Source organism: Tachyglossus aculeatus, chromosome 2, assembly GCF_015852505.1.
Source record: "Tachyglossus aculeatus isolate mTacAcu1 chromosome 2, mTacAcu1.pri, whole genome shotgun sequence".
In the NCBI taxonomy this organism is placed as follows: domain Eukaryota; kingdom Metazoa; phylum Chordata; class Mammalia; order Monotremata; family Tachyglossidae; genus Tachyglossus; species Tachyglossus aculeatus.
The window spans coordinates 53,685,412-53,698,917 of NC_052067.1; the positions used below are offsets into that span (position 1 = coordinate 53,685,412).

The 13,506-nt window shown below is 45.2% G+C and overlaps 1 protein-coding gene and 1 non-coding gene across 7 annotated transcripts in view; one reads left to right on the forward strand and one right to left on the reverse strand.

Annotated features, from left to right (window-relative positions):
* PDE10A (phosphodiesterase 10A) overlaps positions 1-13,506 on the forward strand; it is a 596,079-nt gene that overhangs the window by 463,564 nt on the left and 119,009 nt on the right. For all 6 annotated transcript variants that reach the window (XM_038769179.1, XM_038769195.1, XM_038769187.1 and 3 more), the window contains exon 3: positions 7,313-7,341. In XM_038769179.1, the coding sequence (XP_038625107.1) occupies positions 7,313-7,341 (29 nt within the window). The remainder of the gene's footprint in view (positions 1-7,312; positions 7,342-13,506) is intronic.
* Positions 8,773-8,910, reverse strand: LOC119924619. The gene has a single exon (XR_005449322.1). It is a non-coding gene; the product is annotated as a small nucleolar RNA SNORA7 (small nucleolar RNA).

Genomic DNA, 13,506 nt, shown 5'->3' on the forward strand with positions numbered 1-13,506 from the left:
TCTGGTCCCCATTTTATAGATGAGGTAACTGAGACCCAGAGAAGCGAAGCGACTTGTACGAGGTCACACAGCAGACACGTGGCAGAGTCAGGATTAGAACCCAGGTCCTGATTAGACTGGATTAGACTCCCAGGCCCGTTCTCTGTCCGCTTCTTGATAGGGCTCTAATATATGAATATTTCCCCATGGTAGGTCCTGAGGAGGCTCCTTGAGAGGGAATTCGGTGAGTCCCTGAAGGTAAATAAAGGGGCATCTCAATCTCTCCTGTGGTAACATAGCTCTCCGGCACTAATGAGCTCCTACTCCCCCTTCCTTCCCTTCCACACACACCATTGACGTTAGCAGTTTATTCCCCAGGGCCTGTTGGCTGTTGTTTCCTATTGCATCTGGTGCAAAGAGAAAAGGAGCCCTCCTCAGTCTTCACCTTTCTGCAGATGTGAAGGCTTTTCTTCCAGAGGCGAGCAAGGTCTGGTTTCAGTGTGCACAGACCCTGACAAACAAGCCAGGACGCAAACTCTCCTCAATCTAAGGCACATGGTGTGTTTTTGTCAAATACATTCTTGGATTATGGAACGACTTCATAGAGGCGTAATCAATTCCTTACTTTTGCTGAGGCTTTTGGTCCCATTCTTCCCTGCCCCCCCCCCCCCCCCCCAATTCCAGTTTCCTATTAAAATGTCCAAGATGTGTAACAAACCAACGCAATGGCAATTAGGGCAGTCATAAAAGCATATTTTCCAAAGCCAAAAATATAGATGTATATTTGCAGCCACATGGAAACGTTTCCAAATCCTAAACATTGTAAGCTTAAAAAACACTTTCATGCCATTTTTTTTTCATTGTGCTTCTTATCAATGCCCCCTTAGAACAGGAAAAGAGAAATCAGTTCAGGGAAAATCAAACATATTTCTTAGATGGAATATTTTCATCATGCGGTATCCCCCTGACCTCTGTCTCAAGGCAGTGGAAATGTCAGTTCCACAACTGCTGACCCAGGAACCTAGATGCTTCAGAATATCTGAGTGTAAGCTCATTTGTTTTAATGGTATTTATTAAGTGCTTACTTTGTGTCAGGCACTGTACTAAGCGCTGGGATAGATATAAAGTGATCAGATTGACATAGTCCGGGTCCCGTATCGGGGCTCGCAGCTTCCACTCCCATTTTACGGATGAGGCAACTGAGACCCCAGAGAAGAGAATTGACTTGTCCGAGGTCATACAGCAGATGGATGGCGGAGCTGAGATTAGAACCCAGACCTGTGTTCTTTTCACTAGGCCTTGCTATTTCTCTACATCCTGACCTCCTTCTCTCATACTTTCCCTAGTGTTCAGTCCAGTGCTTCGCACACAATGTGTGCTCAGTAATTACCTTTGATTGATTGGAATGTTTGGTCGGCTTTGTCACAAGGCTCTGAGGGCTAATAGCCCTCACTTTTCCGCCAAGGAGTGAGGAAATGGAGGGAAGCAGACGTTAGGGATACTGAACTCTCCAAAGACCCCAGTGCCAGCTTATCTTTAGGAGACAGCAGTTTCAATCAATCAATCAATCAATCAATCATATTTATTGAGCGCTTACTGTGTGCAGAGCACTGTACTAAGCGCTTGGGAAGTACAAGTTGGCAACATATAGAGACAGTCCCTACCCAACAGTGGGCTCACAGTCTAGAAGGGGGAGACAGAGAACAAAACCAAACATATTAACAAAATAAAATGAATAGAATAGATACGTACAAGTAAAATAAATAGAGTAATAAATATGTACAAACATATATACATATATACAGGTGCTGTTTCTCAGCAAGGGGGTCAGTAGTCACTGTAGCAGCGGTTGTGCTCTTGTCTTGTCAAGCTGGAGAAGTCAGGCAGTCAGTCATAATTCATTGAGTGCTTTCGGTGAGCAGAGCACTGTTCTAAGCTCTTGGGAGAGTACACTGGAATAATAAATGGACACATTCCCTGCCCACCACGAGCTCACAGCCTAGAGAATAATAATAATAATGTTGGCATTTGTTAAGCGCTCACTATGTGCAAAGCACTGTTCTAAGTGCTGGGGGGATACAAAGTGATCAGGTTGTCCCATGTGGGGTTCACAGTCTTAATCCCCATTTTACAGATGAGGTAACTGAGGCTGAGAGAAGTTAGAGAAGCATCCCAGAGGTTCAGAGGTGCCTGTGTTTTTCGCCGGAGTGAAGTATGCCAGATCAGTCTGAAACAGGACATCAACAAAATAGTTAGTCTAAGAAATACACAGCCCGCTAGCTGGACCTGTGCTTGTTATTTGACTCAGTCTTATCCGGCACAGTTTTAAAGCTAATAATCATGATCGTAATAATAACATTTGTAGTACTAATTGTGGTACATGTACTAGCACTCTATTGCGGTCACTTCAGCTACCCTAAATGGGTTCTATGTAGAAAACCTTTGCGGGCAGAGTTCCACATGCTGTACCCCTGCCTTCTTAGCTCCCTGCTTTCCGTGGTGCCCTGAAGGATCACAACTGGCACTAAATCTCAACTGCTTAAGAACTGAGTCTTGGTAGGGGCGGGGGGAAGGGCAGGGAGGAATATATTCATTCGCTCATTCATTCATTCGATCGTATTGATTGATTTTTCTTACAGGATTTCCTTCCCTGTAGTGCTTGGCCAGAAGCACATGGCCCTTGGGGTATGTGCACTGGGGAAGGCATCACCAAAGAAAACAGGTCGTTTCCCCAGGATGGTTGTATTGATAATAATGATAATAATAATATATGTGATTTTTGTTCAGCACTTATTATGTGCCGTATACTGTATCAAATACTGGGGTGGATGCAAGCAAATCGGGTTGGCCACGGCTGTCACACCTGGGGCTCATAGTCTCAATCCCCGTTTTATGGGTGATGTAACTGAGGCCCAGAGAAGTGAAGTGACTGGCCCTAGGTCACACAGCAGACATGTGGCGGAGTTGGGATTTGAACCTATGGCCCGAGCAGTGTGGCTCAGTGGAAAGAGCACGGACTTTGGAGTCAGAGGTCATGGGTTCAAATCCTGGCCCCACCACACGTCGGCTTTGTGACCTTGGGCAAGTCACTTCACTTCTCTGGGCCTCAGTTACCTCATCTGTGAAATGGGGATTGACGGTGAGCACCCCCATGGGACAACCTGATCACCTTGTAACCTCCCCAGCGCTTAGAACAGTGCTTTGTAGTAAGTGCTTAATAAATGCCATTATTATTATTAGTATTCTTTCTCCCAGGCCTGTGCTCTATCCACTATGCCCGTGATATCCCTTGAGTCCTGCCCTTGGGGAGATTGATAACAATTCCATCAACTCCATGCGGTGTTCTCTGTCCCACATGGAGCTCCAAATTTAAGGAAGAGTGGGAATAGGAATTGAATTCTTATTTTACTGATGAGCAAACTGAGGAGCAGAGAAGTGTAGCGAGTTAAGCCAGGCAACCCTGCAAGTGAGGGGCTAACTGGGTTGAGCACGGTTTCCTGTCTCCCGGGCCTGAGGTCTTGTCATTAGGTCTGCCCTTGCCACAACGCAAGTGTTTAACAGGAACCAAAAAAGAGAGGAGAAAAGAGAACCAACAACAACAAAAAAAACCCATGGGATACTATGGTGTGTCCTTTGGTGGTAGATGATGAGACCTACTCTTTCTTAGGTAGACTGTGATTTATTAGCAGGATGCGGATTAGGTCCAACCTGATTGTCTTGCGGTTGGAGCAGTTCTGCTAAAATTCATGGTTTCGCTATACATTGTGAGTAGAGTGTGTGGCAAAACTGGGAAAAGGCCTTTCAACGACAACGCATGTCCAGTTAGATACAGCTTTACTCAGTGATGGAAGAAAAGAAACATGTGTGGCTTCCAGCTAGGGGTGAGTGCCCCAATATAAGTTCTTCTTATTACTAATAACGGAGGTATTTGTTAAGCACTTACCATGGGCCGAGCACTGTTCTAAGCCCTGGGGTAGATAGAAGATGATCAGGTTGGACAGGGTTCCTGTCTCCCCTGGGGCTTACACTCTTCATCACCATTTAACTGAGGCCCAGAGAAACGAAGTTGCCCAAGGTCACACAGCAGACCAGCGACAGAGTCAGGATTAGAACCCAGGTCCTTCTGACTCCCTGGACGGTGATTTATCCACTAAGCCGTGCTTTTCATTTGGGGCTCTGCAAGAATGTCAGCCCCAAATTTTCTGTGACTGGGGACTACTTTTAACATCCCTGAGAAGATGATCCAAAGTGAGAATTGTGGGAAGAAAAATGCGCTGTATTTACCTAACTGAGGTAATAATTTAGAGTGGTTACTTGAATACTAGTATAACATATATGTCCAGATGTTTCTTATTCTGCAGTCTTCCAGAGGTATTGTTCTGCTACTACAAAAAGGGGTGTGGATTGGATTTTCCCCCACCTCTAGATTGTAAACTCATTATGGGTGAGGATTGTGTCTGTTCGTTGATATGTTGTACTTTCCCAAGTGTTTAGTGTAGTGCTGTGCCTAAGGTAAGTGCTTGATAAATATGGCTGAATGAATGAGAAATATTTTTACCAAACCATCCTGACAGCTTTGCTGTATTATCCTATATCTAAAATAACGTGGCAGAGTGGATAATGCAGGGCACTGGAGTAGGAAGGTCATGGGTTCTAATCCCAGCTCCGCCACTTGTCTGCTGTTTGGTCTTGGGCAAGTCATTTAACTTCTCTGGTCCTCAGTTACCTCATCTGTAAAATGGGGATTGAGACTGTGACCCCCATGTGGGACAGGGGCTGTGTCCAACTCAATTACCTTGTATCTACCCCAGCGCTTAAAAAAAATGCTTGGCACAGAGTAAGCACTTAAAAAACACCATATTTATAGCATCAGACACAGTCACAATGAGCTTGTCTGCTGTTTGGCCTTGGGCAAGTCACTTAATGTCTCTGGTCCTCAGTTACCTCATCAGTAAAATGGGGTTTAAGACTGTGAGCCTGATGCAGGACAGTGACTGTCCAACCTGATTTGTTTGTATCCACTCCAGTGCTTAGTTCAGTGCTTGGCATAAAGTAAGCACTTAACAAATGCCACCATTACTATTATCATTATTATTTTTTATTAGCTTAGACCCCTTTGCTCTTGATGAAGTACTCAATGTGGTACTTTATGAAATGAAATCAACAGACTCTAGAGTGTGTAATTAAAATTCTTTGTCTTCTTATGTAAACTTCACTTGGGCAGGGATCTTGTCTACCAAGTCTGTTGTATTGTACACTTCCAACCTCTTAGTACAGTGTTCTGCACACAGTGATCGATTTATTAGGATTAGGAATTTCAGTTCAGGAAATACTGTCCAAATTGACCAAGTAAGGCTCAGTCTTCTTTTTAGCACAGGTTTTACATCCAGGCTGAATAATGATCAGGAAAAAAAAGAGCCACATCCCCCCTTCAGTTTTAATTATCTGGGTCTTTCTGGCCAAAAATATCCACTGGCCTAACGTGTCCAGAAATTGAAGCCTGGGCAGAGGTACCTACTTTTCATTTGGGAAAAAGTATGACACGGGAGACTGGCTTGAAAGTGCGAATGGCCAATAAAGACCGTATTTGGGGTCTCATCAGCTGCTCCGAAGCCCTGAGGTTTGGTTAGAAGCTTGAACTGAGCCAGCAAAAAGAGCTGGTTTGAAGGGTTTAATGGCACCAACAGCAGGTGTTTACGTATTTGCATATCGCATAGTGTGGCCACATTTGCCGGTGCAAACATTTCAAGCCTCTTTAAAAGGAGCCCTGAATAGTCAAGCTAAAAATAGCATAAGTTTATTTTTCTTTGCCCTCTCCAAATGCTTTTCACTATTGTAGAAGGCCCACAACCTTGCTATTACCCTTGACTCCTCACTCTCCTGCAACTTTCATGTGCAGCGTCGCTTAGCCCTGTACTTTTTCCTCCAGATATGCCCCTTTCTCTCCATCCAAATGGCCACTACATGGTCCAGGCTAATAATTATTAATAATGATAATTATGGTATTTGTTAAGCCCTAACTACGTACCAAACACTGCTCTAAGCACTGGGGTAGATACAAGATAATCAGGTTGTCCCATGTGGAGCTCACAGTCTTAATCTCCATTTTACAGATGAGGTAACTGAGGCCCAGTGAATTCATTCATTCATTCGTTCATTAAATCATATTTATTGAGTGCTTACTGTGTACAGAGCACTGTATTTAAGTACTTGGGAAGCACAGTTCAGCAATAAAGAGAGACAATCCCTACCCACACTGGGCTTACAGTCTAGAAGGCCACAGATCAGACAAGTGGTGGAGCCAGGATTAGAACCCACGTCTTCTGACTCCCAAACCCATGCTCTTTCCACTAAGCCATGCTGCTTCTTCCTTTCCAAAGGAGTTTCCTGCGTCAACCTCCTCCCTGCTCTCCTTGCCCCTGATTTCTCCCCTCTCCTGTCCGTACTTCGCTCTCCTACCAGCACCATTTTCCGAAAACATTTTTCTTCACACATCTACCAACTCTGTACCTTGATATATTGTACTCTCCCAAGCGCTGAGTGCAGTGCTCCGGCACACAGTAAGAGCTCAAAAAATACGATTGATCAATCAGCCCACCTGGTTACCCATTCCTCTCTGCATCTAGCAGAGAGGGAGAACAATAGTCTGCTGAATTGTGGGGGTAGGGGGAGAAAATCCCACTGAGGCAGCAACAGCTCTGCTGTGTGACCTTGGACAAGTCACTTTACTTCTCTGGCCTCAGTTCCCTCATCTGTAAAAGGGGGATTAAGATTGTGAGTGTGGGTCAGGGACTGTGTCCAATCTGATTTGCTTGTCTCCACCCCAGTGCTTAGTACAGTGCCCGGCACATAGTAAGTGCTTAACAAATATCACGATTATTATTATTGCCTCTGTCCTGGGTCCCTTCCTCTCTGGCGGAGGCAGTGGGGACAATGTGGCGTGTAATTTCCTCCTCCGAGGTGCATGTAGGTTTCATGAGCGGGGATCAAATCAGGAGGTAGACACCAGGCCAGCCGTGGGTTGCGCCATATGACTGGCAGCTGTCAATCATAGGAGATTTGGCGCTACATGGGGTCAAAGTTCAACAACAGCATGAATTAGTGGAGAGACCATAAGTCTGGGAGTCAGAAGGACCTGAGTTCTAATCCTTGTGTTTCATCCACTATGCCTTGCTGTTTATCCCAATTTATAAACAGTTTCACTTCCTCAAGATCCTATCAGTGGAGAAATTCACCCTTGCGGATTTTTGTGGAGAACCCCGCCGGTCACATGCACTCTCTTCTTTTGTATTCCAGGTTTTCTAATTCTTCTTTGTTTTTTTTCCTCCCACAGATGAATCCACTCCTAGGGAAGTCAGCAGGGTAAGTACTGAGCAATTTCGTGATATAAAATGGGAATCCAGAAACTCCCCTGAGCACTGCCTGTTTATTCACTAGCACGATGAAGCTGTGTGTGTGCCAGGATCTTAGTGAAAGCAAATGCTTCCATCAGAGTAGTAGAACTGTGGGGCCAACTCCTTTGGAAGCCGGCAGCTCCAAGCTGTCAGGGATTGGACCCTTCATAATCATAATAATAGTAATTGTGGTACTTGCTAATAATAATAATAATAATGGCATTTATTAAGCGCTTACTATGTGCAAAGCACTGTTCTGAGCACTGGGGAGGTTACAAGGTGATCAGGTTGTCCCACGGGGGGGCTCACAGTCTTAATCCCCATTTTACAGATGAGGAAACTGAGGCACAGAGAAGTTAAGTGACTTGCCCAAAGTCACACAGCTGACAACTGGCGGAGCCGGGATTTGAACCTATGACCTCTGACTCCGAAGCCCGTGCTCTTTCCACTGAGCCGCGCTGCTTCTCGCTGCTAATCACTTATTATCTGTCAGGCACTGTACTAAGTGCTGGGGTGGATACAAGCAAATCAGATTGGACACAGTCTCTGTCCCACGTAATGATAATGATAATAATGGTAATTTTTAAGCACGCACTATGTTCCAGGCACTGTACTAATATAATATACTAATGCAATATACTATACTATATACTATAGTATATAGTATACTATACTATAGTATAGTATATACTATACTAATATACTAATATATAATGTACTAATATAATTGGGTTGCTGTGCCTCTACATTCTCTTTCTCCCTTTCCATTCTCTCTCTCTCGAACACACACACTCAACACACACTCTCTGTCTAGACTGTAAGCTCCTTCTGGGTACGGAACATGTCTACCAATGAAATAATAATGATGGCGGTATTTGTTAAGCACTCCTATGTGTCAAGCACTCTTCTACGCACTGGGGTTGATAGAAGTTCATCACATTGGGCACAGTCCCTGTTCCATTTGGAACTCACAACTCTAAGTCAGAGGGAGAACTGGAATTAAATCAGCATTTTACAGATGAGGAAACGGGGGGCCCGGAGAAGTAACTTGCCCAAGGTCACACAACAAGGCAAGGGGCCGGGCCAGGATTAGAACCCGGGTCCTCGGATTCCCAGGTGCTCTTTCCACTAGGCCACGTTGCTTCTTGTTTTGCCCCACCCAGAAGTTGTTGTTGTTGGCTTATGCTATCGATTCATGTCCAACCCGCAACGATGCCATGGACACATCTCTCCCTGAAAGGCCCCACATCCATCTGCAATCATTCTGGTAGTGGATCCATAGAGTTTTCTTGGTAAAAATACTGAATTGGTTTACCATTGCCGCCTTCGGTGCAGTAAACTCGAGTCCCTGCCCTCGACTCTCTCCCATGCTGTTGCTGCCCAGCCCCGGGGAGTTTTCACTTGTAGCAGATTGCCTTCCACTTGCTAGCCACTGCCCAAACTAGGAATGAAATGGGTAGGCCTTTGCTTGACTCTCCCTCCCATAGTCAAGACTGGTAGAGGACTGAAAAATCTCCAGGTGCGACCCTGAGAGGGAACACCCAGAAATAGTGAAGGCTTTAGAGTGGAGCTGTAGCTTAGCACGGTGTGGGGGTGGGGAAATGGAAGGAAGAATAACCCCAATACTAAGCTGAGGTTAGAGTTTTGGGGAGAAGGAGGAAGAGAAGGGTGAGGGTGAGGATGAGTGTCAGACCGAGGGTGGGGAACGGGCCTCTGCCCGAGGGTGGGAGTTAGGAAGGGGGGGAAAATAGGGAAGGGGCAGGGAGGCCTGGGAGTGACAGGAGAAGACACAGCCGTAATTCCAATGGGAGCAGGGGAAGTAGAACCCAGACCACAGGACCACAGACCACCAACCTGTACTTCCCAAGCGCTTAGTACAGTGCTCTGCACACAGTAAGCGCTCAATAAATACGATTGATGATGATGATGATGAAGGAGATGAGGAGGAAGAAAAAAAAGAAGAGCAGGGCGAATCTAGTCTTTTCTTTTCCCCACCATTCTTTGATGTGCCTCATCATTCTTTCCCTCCCTCCCATTCTGGAGCTCTCAACCATACACATTCCTCTATACTCCCTCTCTAAACACCTTGTGGTCAGGGAACATGTCTCCCAACTCTTGTAGTAATAGGGAAAACAGTGTTATTTATTAAGCACTTTATGTCAAACACTGTTCTAAACCCTAGGGTTGATAGAAGATCATCACATTGGACCCAATCCCTGTCCCACATGAAGGTCACAGTCTAAATCAGACTGGTATTGAATCACTATTTGACAGATGAGGAAACTGAAGCCCAGAGAAGTGAAGTGACTTGCCCATGGTCACACAGCAGTTGTCGGAGCAAGGATTAGAACTCAGGTCTCCTGATTTCCAGGCCCATGCTCTTTTCATCAGGCCACGCTGCTTCTCCCCCAAGTGCTTAATACTCTTTGTGGGCAGGGAAAGTGTCCGTTTATTCCTAAATTGTACTCTCCCAAGTGCTTAGTTCAGTGCTCTGCACGCAGTAAGCACTCAATAAAATACGAATGAATGAATGAATACAGTGCCCTGCACACGTTTAGTGCTCAGTTAATTGCATTGACTAATAATAATAGTTATTATTATGGTATTTGTTAAGCACTTACTATGTGCCAGGCACTGTACTAAGCACTGGGGCGAATACAAAGGTTAGATAGAGTTCCTGTCCTCTGTGGGGCTCACAGTCTCTATCCACATCTTGCAGATGAGGTAGCTGAGGCCCAAAGAAGTGAAATGACTCACCTAAGGTCACACAGCAGATGAGTGACAGAGCCAGGAATAGAGCCCATGACCTTCTTACTCCCAGGCTCAGCCTTAAAACCAAGGAAACCTCCACGGTATTTTAATGGAGTGCCCCGCCACTCAGCACTGAAAACTCCCAGGGAAGGACTTATTCAATTCCAGGCTTTCTGGAAAGCTGTACCAGCTGTGCCTGTATCAGGGGCATAAGGATTCACAGACGATGAGCAATATTCCTTGTGAAAATCGCTTTTGAGTGGAGGCAAGACGAAGCCGATGCGGTGCGGATCGTCTCGGATTGGCATGATCGGCGTTTCTGGAGTTGACTGAGGTACCCTGACGCCAGCGGAGAAAGCCAAATTTCATGCTTTTTTCCAGCCTCCCAGGCTGGTTCTTCTCAGGGGAGTTTCTTAATGCTGGCAAGTGGCAACAGGGTGAAAGAAAAAGCGTTCTCCAGCTCTTCTTGGCAGCTGCTAATCAGGCTGACTTTCAGATCCCCAGAATCATACCCAAGAATAATAATAATAATTATTATGGTTTTTGTGAAGTGCTTACTATGAGCCAAGCACTGCCAGTGGGGTGATTTTGGAGGATGTGTGTCTGGAGCCCGGGCTTGGGAGTCAGAGGATGTGGGTTCTAATTCTAGCCCCACCACTTATGTACTGTGTGGCCTTGGGTAAGCCACTTAACTTCTCTGTGCCTCACTTACCTCATCCGAAAAATGTGGATTAAGACTGTGAGCCCCACGTAGCACAGGGACGGTGCCCAACTTGATTACGTCATATCTCCCCCAGGGCTTAGTACAGGGCTTGGCACATAATAAAATTATTATCATTATCATTTTTAGATACCTTTAGTGTTAATTAATAAATTGGTAAGGTATCATATTGACATTTAGAAACCTGAATTTTTTAAAGCAAATCTTCAAGATGCCTTTAGGAGAAGACATGGTCATTAGACTGTAGATGGAGAGTGGGTGCTACTTGTCTGCTGTGTGACATTGTGAAAGTCACTTAACCTCTCTAGGCCTCAGTTGCCTCATCTATAAAATGGGGATTGAGACTTTGAGCTCCACATGGGACAGGGTCTGTGTCAACTCCATCTGCTTGTACTCACCCCAATGCTTAGTACAGTGCCTGGCACATTGTAAACACTTAGCAAATACTACAATTATTATTATTATTATAGAGTGAATGGCTTAATGCATTGCATTTCCTGACTACATGTTAAACATAGAAGCATTTTTTCATTCATACAGAGCTGTAGAACATGACATTGGGCTAGACGTTATTGAATCAGACTGAAAAGAAAAGAAACAATTCCCTTTCCTTGAACCCCGAAAAGGCTGAAATTTGAGAGCTGGTTATCGAAATTTCCCACTAAGCCTTTTCCTCCTGAGCCTGCATGGTGAAAGGAAGCTTCTGTGAAGACCACCCCAGGGTCATCACATGGAAAATGAGGATCAGTTCAATTGAGTGTCTGTGTAAACCACCATTTCTCCTAAATTTAAGGAAGGGGTGAACAGTGCTTAGAACAGTGCTCAGCGCTTAGAACAGTGCTTTGCACATAGTAAGCGCTTAATAAATGCCATTATTATTATTATTATTATTGTGAGTAGGGAATGTGTCTGCCTATTCAGTTGTATTGTACTCCCCCAACTGCTTAGTACAGTGATGGCATTTGTTAATAATAATAATAATAGTAATGGCATTTATTAAGCGCTTATTATGTGCAAAGTACTGTTCTAAGTGCTGGGGAGGTTACAAGGTGATCAGGTTGTCCCACGGCAGGGGCTCGCAGTCTTAATCCCCATTTTACAGATGAGGTAACTGAGGCACAGAGAAGTTAAGTGACTTGCCCAAAGTCACACAGCTGACAATTGGTGGAGCTGGGATTTGAACCCTTGACCTCTGACTCCAAAGCCCAGGCTCTTTCCACTGAGCCCCGCTGCTTATGTGCAAAGCACTGTTCTAAGCGCTGGGGGGGGATACAAGGTTATCAGGTTGTCCCACATGGGGCTTACAGTCTTAATCCCCATTTTCCAGATGAGGTAACCGAGGCCCAGAGAAGTTAAGTGACTTTCCCAAAGTCACACAGCTGACAAGTGGCAGAGCCGGGATTAGAACCCGGGACCTCTGGCTCCCAAGCCCGTGCTCTTTCCACTGAGCCACGCTGCTACAGTGCTGTGCAAACAGTACACTCAGTAAATACCAATGATGATTGATTGATTTTGCCTTGTCTACATAATAAAAGTTATGGTATTTTTTAAGCATTTACTACTTGCCACGCACTGTTCTAAGCACCAGGGTAGATACAAGCTACTCGGTTTGGACACAGTCTCTGTCGCAAGACTGTGGGGCTCGCAGTATTCATCACCACTGTACATATGAGGGAACTGAAGCCCAGAGAAGTTAAGCAACTTGTCCAAGGTGAGACAGCAGACTAGTGCCAGAGCCGGGATTGGAACCCAGATCCTTCTGTCTCCCAGGCCCTTACTTTATCCACTAGGCCATGCTGCTTCTACATATGTACAGATGTGAATATATTAGACATTTACAAATTACATTCCTAAGACTTGTGGTATTTGTTAAATTCTTACTCCATGCCAAGCACTGAACAAAGTACTAGAAGAGATAAAGAATATCAAATCAGTCACCATCCCACAAGGGGCTCACAGTTAACGAAGGAAGCAGCATGGCTTAATGGACGCAGTATGGGTCTAGACGTCAGAAAGATCTGGGTTCAAATCCTTGCTCCATCACTTGTCTGCTGTGGGACCTTGGGCAAGTCAAATCCCTTCTCAGTGCCTCGGTTCCCTCATCTATAAAATGGGGATTAAGACTGTGAGCCCCATGGGGAACGCGGAAGCAGCATGGCCTAATGGATAGAGCACGAGCCTGGGCGTCAGAAGGTCATGGGTTCTAATCCCGGCTCCGCCACTTGTCTGCTGTGTGATTTTGGTCAATACACTTCACTTCCACGTGCCTCAGTTACCTCATCTGCAAAATGGAAATCGAGACTGTGAGCCCCACATGGGACAGGGACCGTGTCCAATCTGATTTGCTTGTATCCACCCCAGGGCTTAGTACAGTGCCTGGCACATAGTAAGTGCTTAACAAATATCATCATTATTATTATTATTATCTGATTAGCTTGTGTCTATCCCGATGCTTAGTACAGTGCCTGTTTCGTAGTGAGTACTTAAAAAAAATGCCATATTTTAAGAAAGAAAAAGCAAGAGGGAGAGCGTGTATTGAACCCATTTTATAGAAGTGAAGTGTATTGCCCAAGGTCATGCATGTAGAACAGATAGAGAGGTGGGATTAGAATCCAGGTCTTTTGCCCCCCAGACCTGAGGTCTTCCGTGTGGCCACAGAGT